Genomic DNA, 9,446 nt, shown 5'->3' with positions numbered 1-9,446 from the left:
TGAAAGTAATCATTTATTAAATATATACTGAGTGGATAAACAAACCTCAGCCAAATATATCATTCTCAGGCTGTCACAAATATGCTGTTCCTAAGTGAGACTTTTAGAAAAAACCCAGAACACCGATTCAGACACCCTGTTTGTCTCATGACGTATTGCTCATTTAAATAGTATTACAGGGAACGAAAACATGCCGAGGCTGACCACGTACAGTATAAGGGTTCTGCCTACAGAGTAATAACAAGCCCTTGCAGGGCTGACACAGAATCCTGCATGAGTGCTGAATGCCAAACTAAAAATAAATAGGCTAATGTAATATTTATATCCACAGTAGTGGTTAGTGCCTGAATTTGATCTCTGAAGAGACACTGGCTGGCTGCCCCATGGAAAACTGCATGGTCCGTTTGGCTTATCTGTTCCAGGTAAATATGCCATGTGGTACGATGGCTTGCTTGCTTGCAGGTCAGTCCTCTGAGCCTGGACAGCCTGTGGAGGCACCACACTTAATGCACATGTATATTTTTGAGTATGAATCATCATTTCAAAACTGACTACTTACTTATTCATGAAAGTCACTTTTATATAATGTGACCTTTGCAGCATCTTTTTATGTCTGCAGAGATCATACGTAGTTCCCTTTGACAATGGTTCTCCAGTAACCAAAAGCTTCGGCTGGAAGTGTCAATCATGGTTTGATTATTCCAGATATCCCTCAAAAACATCCAGCTCAGTGTCTGTGTCGTATGGGATTGAGGCTGGGTCAGAAAGTACACCCAAATCCACCAGTGCCTGGTCCATATCCTCTGGCAAGAATACTATCCCTACATTAAGGACTATGTATTCCATTAAGAAGGAATAGTAGAGAATTAAGACATTGACAAAAAACAGGCCGAGATAAAACATATATGGAAGCTCGTTGATCAGCGATTCCACTGAATCTAAGCGAGAGTAAATTGAGTGTGTCATAGACTCCAAAACGTATGTTTCAGTCTCATTGAGCAGACTGGGCGAATTAAAAGCATTTAAACAGACTTTATATGAGACAGGTCAGTTTGGAAGAGTCAATCCATCCATTTCACTCAAACACGCGGTGAGGCAACTCCCTTTTCAGCAGTATTTCCCCCGCAATCCGTTCAATGGAAGTATGTGTCCACTATACAGCAAATAAGTTAGTGAAGAAAAGCATATTTGATTGTTCCAAGGCCAAGCGCTGCTATTTGACATTAGGACTATCCCGTGTCCCTCTTAAAAGCCCGGCGACGAAGAAAGGGCATAAATAAAAATCATCTGAAGGCTCGGCGGAGCTTTATAACGCGTGAAAAACAAAAACAAACGGCGCCTTCTCATGACTTCACCAAAACCGTTGCATTCGCACGGAACTCTGGGAAATTGAGTCCGTGAAGCTCGGCTGACTTGGTTCGAACGCACTGTAATGACTTCCACAATAAACCACAAATCCCATAATGGCTTAGAGCTGGGGTTAGGGCTGTCATGAGCGATTGGACGACAGGTATGTTTTCATGTGAGGATTCTGGGCCTTCACTGCGGCGGATATGGATCCATTCGCCTAGCAAATAAAACATACATATTGCGAAACAGAACAACTGAAAAATGTTCGGCCGTTCAAGGAGCTGGGTCGGAGGGCAGGGGAAGTCCAAAAACATTCATTCTTTGGACCATTTGAAGTAAGCTTTTATAGACCTTTTTTGCAGCTAACAGTTAATTCGCTAGCCAGCTCAGCTCGTGCAGTTTAAGTTTTTTAAACTCTGTAGGTGTTTGTCATTAATGTGGAAAGTCACCAATAGTCAGTTTGGAAATGTTAACATTTCTATTACTCGCGGCGGGATTTATTTGCGATGTAAAACTGAGAACATAGGAGCAAAACTGTATGTGAAGCATTAGGCTGGGTGTCAAAACCTAGTGAGCTGCCTAACGTTACCAAGACAGAATTTCTGTGGACATATACATACATTCGGACATATGATGCCCAAAAATGGTGCCTAGGTAGTCAGTTCACTATGTTTTTAGCCACGTTAACATATAACGTTAGTTGTATGAAGTGCTGGGTTAGTATCTTAAAAGCAGCGACAGTGTCTTATGAAATATGTCACTTACATTATTTTCTAATATGCAGAAAGCATTTATGGTCGTTACGATCTCAAATAAATTATACGTTGTGCTCATTATATGAAATGTATTGTGTCATTTAAGTAGTATTTCTTTTTTATCATTATTATTTTGTTTAGGTACATGTACCATGTCCTAACAAAGAACACAACAGTGACCGATCACAACAGAAATCTGCTGGTGGAAACTATTCGCTCCATTACTGAGATTCTCATCTGGGGTGATCAGAATGACAGCTCTGTCTTTGAGTGAGTTTCACCTTCAGTTTTGACAGTGTTTCCACACCTTAAATGTGCAATAAAATATGCAAAACCAAAATCTTGCTCTCTTTTTGTAGCTTCTTTTTGGAAAAGAACATGTTAGCATTTTTCCTCAACATACTACGGCAGAAATCCGGACGGTATGTGTGTGTCCAGCTTCTGCAAACGCTCAACATCCTTTTTGAAAACATCAGTCATGAGACTTCTCTTTGTGAGTACACCCCTGGACAAAGTTCAAATTGTATGCTTTTTCATTTTATGTTTATGTCCTGAACATATTATATGTTGTCTTTCCTTTTCTAGATTATTTGCTGTCCAATAATCATGTAAATTCCATCATTGTGCATAAATTTGACTTCTCTGATGAGGAAATTATGGCCTACTATATCTCCTTTTTGAAAACGTTGTCTCTGAAACTCAACGACCACACAGTGCACTTCTTCTACAACGAGGTAAGGTGCATTAACTAGGGCAACTGTCATTTTTCAAATGACAGTTTATAGACTGAAAGCAGAAGGGGGCTTTTATTTGTGGGCTCGAATGCATTCTGCGTTTAACAGACCATAGCGCACTTCCAGGAAGAGCTAACAGCTCACTGTGACTTTGTAAAACCGTGTTTCCTGTGTGTTCTTGCAACTTTAGTTATTTTCTTTCATTTTGGACAAATGCAGTCCAGCTGTAAGTTTACAACCATTTTATATGGATTGGAAGGTGACGGAAATGTTTGGGGGCTCCTTTGTATAGGGGGAAGTTATTGGTGTACTGTCAATGTGTTCTTTATTCTGTGGCACCTTTGATGCTGTTAATCATTGGTGTCAGGAATAGAGAAGGCCTGCATGGAAGGATTTGCTCTATGAGAGATCTGATGCTGCACTGATTGACTTTCTCTGAATGTAAAATGTAAGCCAGTGCATATTAAGACAAGCCTTTTACTAAGGCTGTGCAATTAATCCATGCGATTGTCATGCGCATCTCATCAGTAAAGCCGGTTCCGTGATCAGTAGTAAATCGCCATCACCTGCTTTTAGATGGAGCGGCATTTACTACACAGAGCCGTAGTTCACTAACAATTGGGCAATATCGCTTTCATTATTGAATTTTCATTATTCAATCTTTCATCAGATTGAATCGCCTGTGATAATGAACGCGATATTGCCTAATTGTCAGTGAACTCTCTGTGTAGTAAATGCCGCTACATCTGAAAGCAGGTGATGGAGATTTACTACTAATCACGGAACCGGCTTTACTGACGAGATGCACATGATAATCGCATGCGATTAATTGCACAGCCCTACCTTTTACAGAAATATACTAAAACTACTGTTTAACCTGTTAAAGACTTATGAAGCTTATGAAATCAGCTTTTGCCTTTACAATATAAACCAAGGTCAGAGTAATGTAACTGAATGAGATAAATTAGTTTTATGGACACATTAACAAAGTGACGTTTTGGGAGTGACGACCGCATTGCTTGAGGAGACACATGAGTCTCATATGAACTCATTATAATTGTTATAGTAATAACCATAGTAACATTTTGGAACCTTGTGGTAAACAGAAAATATTTTAGGTGTTTAACTAGTATTGCTGACCAAACTAATATTAGCTAATTGTAGACATATGCTTAGTAAATGAATTATCTAAATCTTATATCACAGCATAAACTATTTTATATCACTTAATGGAGTGAAATGGGTTAAAAGCAGTAAACATTATAAAATCATATTTAATTATTATAAAAATCGTTCCAACTCTAAATGATTATTGGATGAGCCACATTGAAAATTGTTCTGCAAATATAGACAAAAAAAAAAACAATTTAATGGCTAGTTTGTATTTTGTCTGTATTTTCACATTATTACATATTTCTTCTTTATTCTTATGTTCAACATAAGGAGCTCTGCCACTGATAGCTATGAATATATTTTTACCACAGCGTAATAAAAAAATATATGTAATATATGGGGATCATTTTTGGAAGAAATTATTTTGTTCATTACGGATGCATTAAATTGATCAAAAGTGAGAGTAAAGACTTTTACATTACAACTTTCTATTCATCAAAGAATCCTGAAAAAAAAATGCATCATGGTTTCCACAAAAATATTAATTGATAATAGTAAGAAATGTTTCTTGTGCAGCAAATCAGCATATTAGAATGATTTCTGAAGGACTGTGTGACAGTGATGACTGCAGACAATTCAGCTTCACTTCCATCACAGGAATGAATTCCAATTTTAAAAATATATTAAAAATAAATTATAGTTATTTTAAATTGTAATGATACTTCACGATATTACTGTTTGTGTTTTTGATCAAATACAGCAGCCTTGGTAAGCATAAGACACTTCTTTTAGAAACATTAAAAAAACGTACCTACCTCAAACTTTTGAACGGTATCATAATAAAAATAAATATAAAAAAATAAATACGCCCTCAGTTTTCACGAAAAGAGGAGAAGAGTGACAACTTTATTGAGGTACGGTGTGTGTATGAACTATATATAAAAATTATTTTAATTAGATACCCATTTTAATTAGATTACCCAGGCCAGTAGCATTGCATTCACGACACTTTTCAGTGTCAGTCGTGTTATGTGCCTCTTTCTTCTGCTCTGTAGACATACTGGATTCACATAAGAGAATAAAAGTGCAGGGATTTGTTTTACGTCACCAGTTGCAGCTCTCCTCTCTCTGAGCTAATCCTCCTCGCTGACGGCCTCACTCTCTGTCTCCCATGCTTCTAGCACACTAATGATTTTGCCCTGTACACGGAGGCCATTAAGTTTTTCAACCACCCAGAGAGCATGGTCAGGATCGCGGTCAGGACTATCACACTCAATGTGTACAAAGGTGAGTAGAGCCCTGACTCAGCTGCTGCCGCCTGATCCTCCTCTCTTCTGTCAATCGCTCTGTCATGCCTCTGATGCATGGGCATGCTGACGCTGCTCTCTGCCATCCGTGAGTAACACACACTTACATTTAGTGATCGCTGCTGACTCCACCACATGCATGCACGGGCAGACTGGGGTTTCACTTGGGTATGGTCACGTGCTGAAGACTGAAGGGCTTTCGCTGATCTGTTTCTCTGGCTTGAGCTTGTATATAAATCCTTCTTCCCTTCTTGAATAACTGACTTAACCTTTCTTACTATCTGCTTGGCACTTGCCCTTGAATTGCGGTCCGTCTTATAGCTGATCTGCAGTTCCCTACGGAGATCGTTAAAGTCGTTGAAGTCAAACTGCCATCGGTGCATGTTACTGACGTTAATGTGCATTCAGTGGCCCTAAATAATATTTGGAGATGCAAACAACGCTTAAAAGTTTATAAATGTCATTGCATTGCATAAACAACCTTTTACAAGTCTTTAAAAAAAAAAAAAAGCCAGTTGGTGTAATATTTTATAGGGATGCTCCTACATGGATAATATGTCTACATATAAAAATTATATTAATAATATTTTCAATAACCGATATATATAGGATATGATTCAGTCTATTTTAAAAAAAAAAAAAAAAAAAAAAAGCCAGTTGGTGTAATATTTTATAGGGATGCTCCTACATGGATAATATGTCTACATATAAAAATTCTATTAATAATATTTTCAATAACCGATATATATAGGATATGATTCAGTCTACATTTTGTCAGACTGATTACAAAAAAGTACTCATCTTAAAAGTTCAGATCTCTATGTTCTTCAAATGACACCAAAAACCACATGCAGTGGGACACTGCATCATTTAACTAATGTAGGCTTGTTATGGATCATTAGAAAACAGTACAACAATACAGTACAAATTGTTATTTCTGTAGCACATTTAAAGTGCTTTCCAGCATAAAGATAATAGACAGTTTGGCTACGTACATTCACCCAAACGCAAACAAATCTTGTTTACTTACTACCAACTTACTTTTATCAATGTTAAAAAGAAAATATAACTTCTAAAATAAAGATAAAAATAATAAAGAAAAAGTGTCTTCAAGATTTTTTTAAGTAACATCCAAACCGTCTGTTTTATTTTATATAATTTTTAATAATATGTAGGCCAAATAGAAATAATGTGGTCACACATGATCACTTTATTGTCTTAAATATCAGCCTGATTTTTATTTATTGGATCAATACCCATAACATAAACTTACGTCTTAGTCCACTTAAACCTTCATGACTGCAGTGCATCATGTGTCTTTAAGATTTTATGTAATGCAATAACATTCATACATTTTTAAGTGTTGCTTAAATGTACCATCTGTGGCTTTCTTGATATGGCATATCACATGCCGAATTACAATATAAATGCACTGAATTAACTGCAAAAATGTAGTTAAAATCCCTGATTGTCAGAAAAAGTAGTTGGGTGGTTATGCTTTGCTGTTTAGCATGTCCTGGCAGCTTCATGGATCTGGTCGATATGTCTGGTGTTTTTAGGCTGTTCTTGGTTCCAGATGCTCTTTTGAGCAGGTTTAGTACCAGCCACTAGGTGGTGTGATGGTTTCATCTTTTGGCCTCTAGGGCCCAGAGCTCCACTAGCTCAGTCCCTTCATCAGTTTAACCCTTTGTCTGTTCTTCCCCTCTCCCTCTATGGTGACTCCTGTGTGCCTTATTCCAGTGTCATGTAAGTTGGTTAAATTCAGAACTTTGTACTTGTATTGCATGTTCTCTTGAAGGTTTTTTTTTTTCCACAGTTGCTTTTTTTGTCTGTGTGTACACAGGTTTACAATTCACATACTGCTAGTATTTAACAAATACCACTCATTTGCACTCACACATTGGTGCCTTTATTTAAACCCTCTTGTTTGGCTTGATTTTTGGCAGTATCAGTTGTATGTGTGTTTAAATTTAATTTCTTTTTTTAAAAGATGATGGAGGTTCATTGAGCATTGATTATTATAATATCTACAATGCTAGATACAGATCAACCTATGCTATAATCCATCCATCAACTCCCAAATGATTCCTTACCTGACAAGACAAACATAAACAGGCCCATTTTTTTGTTCATATTCAGTTTATTAGTGACACATGCAAAGGTCTTTTGACTTTTTACCAGTTAGACCCCTATTTATCAGCTACTATTTATTACATGGTGAGCCTTTATAAGTTTAGATACATTTCACAGCATCTAATACTCTCAGCATGCTTAGTAAAGGACTTGTTTATTGCTTAGGATCAAATATAGTGCAGCCTAGCTTCGTTTAGCGACTCTGCTTAGGGAATGTCATTTATCATAACCCTCCCAACATCTGACCAATCACATTGCACATTGCTTTGTAATTAACCCCTATTGCTTTTTAAAGACCACTTGCGATCAGTAAGTCTGGCGCTGTTGTGTTATTAGTTACAATAAACCTAACAGTTCTTTTCCCATGTCACTGTGGCTGTTTCCTGTCTCTCTGCCTGTTTGTAAGTAACCGTGTTTCATTTGGGTCCTGCTCCGCAGTGGACAACCAGCACATGCTACACTACATTCGGGACAAAACAGCCGTGCCGTACTTCTCCAATTTGGTCTGGTTCATAGGCAGCCATGTCATCGAGCTGGACAAGTGTGTGCAGACTGATGAAGAGTAAGGTTTTCGTGACTCCTTTTTATGTGCGGTTCACCTCCGCACCACTAGGTGTCACTACAGACCACATTTGAGCACTGAAAATCTGAATTCACAGAACAGCCTGCTCATGATTTTTTATGATTAACATATTGCACTTTTTTCTGTCTACACCCATTCTCATCAGACATAAAAACAGAGGAAAACTCAGCGATCTGGTAGCTGAGCACCTGGACCATCTTCACTATCTGAATGACATCCTCATCATCAACTGTGAGTTTCTCAATGACGTGCTGACCGACCACCTGCTCAACCGCCTCTTCCTTCCCCTATACGTGTTCTCACTGGTCAGTCAAGAGCAGGTGAGGACACAACTGCACATGTCTAAAAAACAACTAGCATACCTTTAGTAGGCTAGTGTTAATTTCAGGCTAACTTTGCATAACCATTGGAGCCGAGGGAATAAAATCTATACGCTACTTTATTGCAAAACCCTTTCAATGAAAATTCACTATATTGTCTTGAATTATTCTTTTTCTTACTGCTGTTGTGCATTTATCAAACCATGTATAATGGCTTCCAAAGTTTGTTGAATAAAAAAATAAACGTATTCGATTCCTCGACTCTGAATAGCCCTAGAGTCGGAGTCGACTCCAGCACACTGGAATCGCTGATGTCTTCACTGATTCTCAAATCCCTATATAGTGCATGGCAGTTGAGTGCTGTATATCAGCAAAGAGTGAACGAAATGAAGCGAGGATCCGTTTGCAGTGCAGTCCGTGTGCGGTGCAGAAGGAGCACAGGCTCAGTGTGCTTTATTTAGTGTGCTCAGTGCGCAGAGGCGGACAAAGTACTCAACTCCACTACTTGAGTGGAAGTACAGATACTGCTGGTGACCAATTACTCCATTACAAGTAAAAGTTGTAAAGACAGATTTTTACTTGAGTAAAAGTACAGAAGTACTTGCTTTTAAAAGTACTTAAGTACCAGAAGTAAATGTCCTTTTTTTATGTCAATGCACTGTTTTATTGTTGTATGTAATACTTGCAATACTTCTGAAGCAACTTACAATACATTACACCTACTGAATACACTGACTAGCTTGTAGTATCTTTGGAATAAAGAGCTTTTAGAATGTTAAAATGAACACCCCTACCCACCCCCACAAAAGCAGGATGGTATTGATCTCACACAGCTATGACAGTGTGTGCACACATCTATGTGTAGCCATTCATCCACATTTGAACAGAGTGGACAGTGAAATCCTGTAAATACAGAGTGATGAGAAAGAAAAAAAAATCAAACCTGCTTTAAAACCCAGCAACACAACTGTAGCTGTACAACTTTACAACAGCAACACTGCTTTAACAAAAAAGCAAAACAGCAAGACCTATTTGACATCAAATAAAACATTTTTAAATGCTGTCTGTTCGCTCTCGTGGTACTTTGATGTCACACACAGAACAGTCTGCAGTTCTGCTTCTATTGTGTTTTACTAGGAGATGCACAACAG

The 9,446-nt window shown here is 37.9% G+C and overlaps 2 protein-coding genes across 5 annotated transcripts in view; one reads left to right on the top strand and one right to left on the bottom strand.

Moving 5' to 3' along the window:
* LOC107567922 (dexamethasone-induced protein homolog) lies at window positions 1-1,415 on the bottom strand. Its single transcript, XM_016253727.1, has 2 exons — window positions 560-1,415; window positions 1-486 (listed from the first exon to the last, which is right to left on the bottom strand). Exon 1 carries the CDS (start codon window positions 964-966, stop codon window positions 697-699), a length of 270 nt encoding a protein of 89 aa, XP_016109213.1. The 5' UTR covers window positions 967-1,415; the 3' UTR covers window positions 1-486; window positions 560-696.
* A 76-nt stretch (window positions 1,416-1,491) lies between these two features.
* Window positions 1,492-9,446, top strand: part of LOC107567904 (protein CLEC16A-like) — a 56,290-nt gene continuing 48,335 nt past the window's right edge. For 3 of the 4 annotated variants that reach the window (XM_016253716.1, XM_016253706.1, XM_016253689.1), the window contains exons 1-8: window positions 1,492-1,685; window positions 2,247-2,375; window positions 2,465-2,598; window positions 2,691-2,839; window positions 5,134-5,239; window positions 7,000-7,005; window positions 7,831-7,954; window positions 8,121-8,295. In XM_016253716.1, coding sequence (XP_016109202.1) covers window positions 1,612-1,685; window positions 2,247-2,375; window positions 2,465-2,598; window positions 2,691-2,839; window positions 5,134-5,239; window positions 7,000-7,005; window positions 7,831-7,954; window positions 8,121-8,295 — 897 coding nt within the window. In that variant the 5' untranslated portion in view covers window positions 1,492-1,611. The remainder of the gene's footprint in view (window positions 1,686-2,246; window positions 2,376-2,464; window positions 2,599-2,690; window positions 2,840-5,133; window positions 5,240-6,999; window positions 7,006-7,830; window positions 7,955-8,120; window positions 8,296-9,446) is intronic. The other variant, XM_016253696.1, reaches the window with a different exon arrangement.

The sequence above is a fragment of the Sinocyclocheilus grahami genome, unplaced genomic scaffold (assembly GCF_001515645.1).
Source record: "Sinocyclocheilus grahami isolate Dianchi unplaced genomic scaffold, SAMN03320097.WGS_v1.1 scaffold27.1, whole genome shotgun sequence".
In the NCBI taxonomy this organism is placed as follows: Eukaryota; Metazoa; Chordata; class Actinopteri; order Cypriniformes; family Cyprinidae; genus Sinocyclocheilus; species Sinocyclocheilus grahami.
The sequence above is the reverse complement of the archived record's forward strand: the minus strand, read 5'-3'. Positions and strand labels throughout refer to the sequence as shown.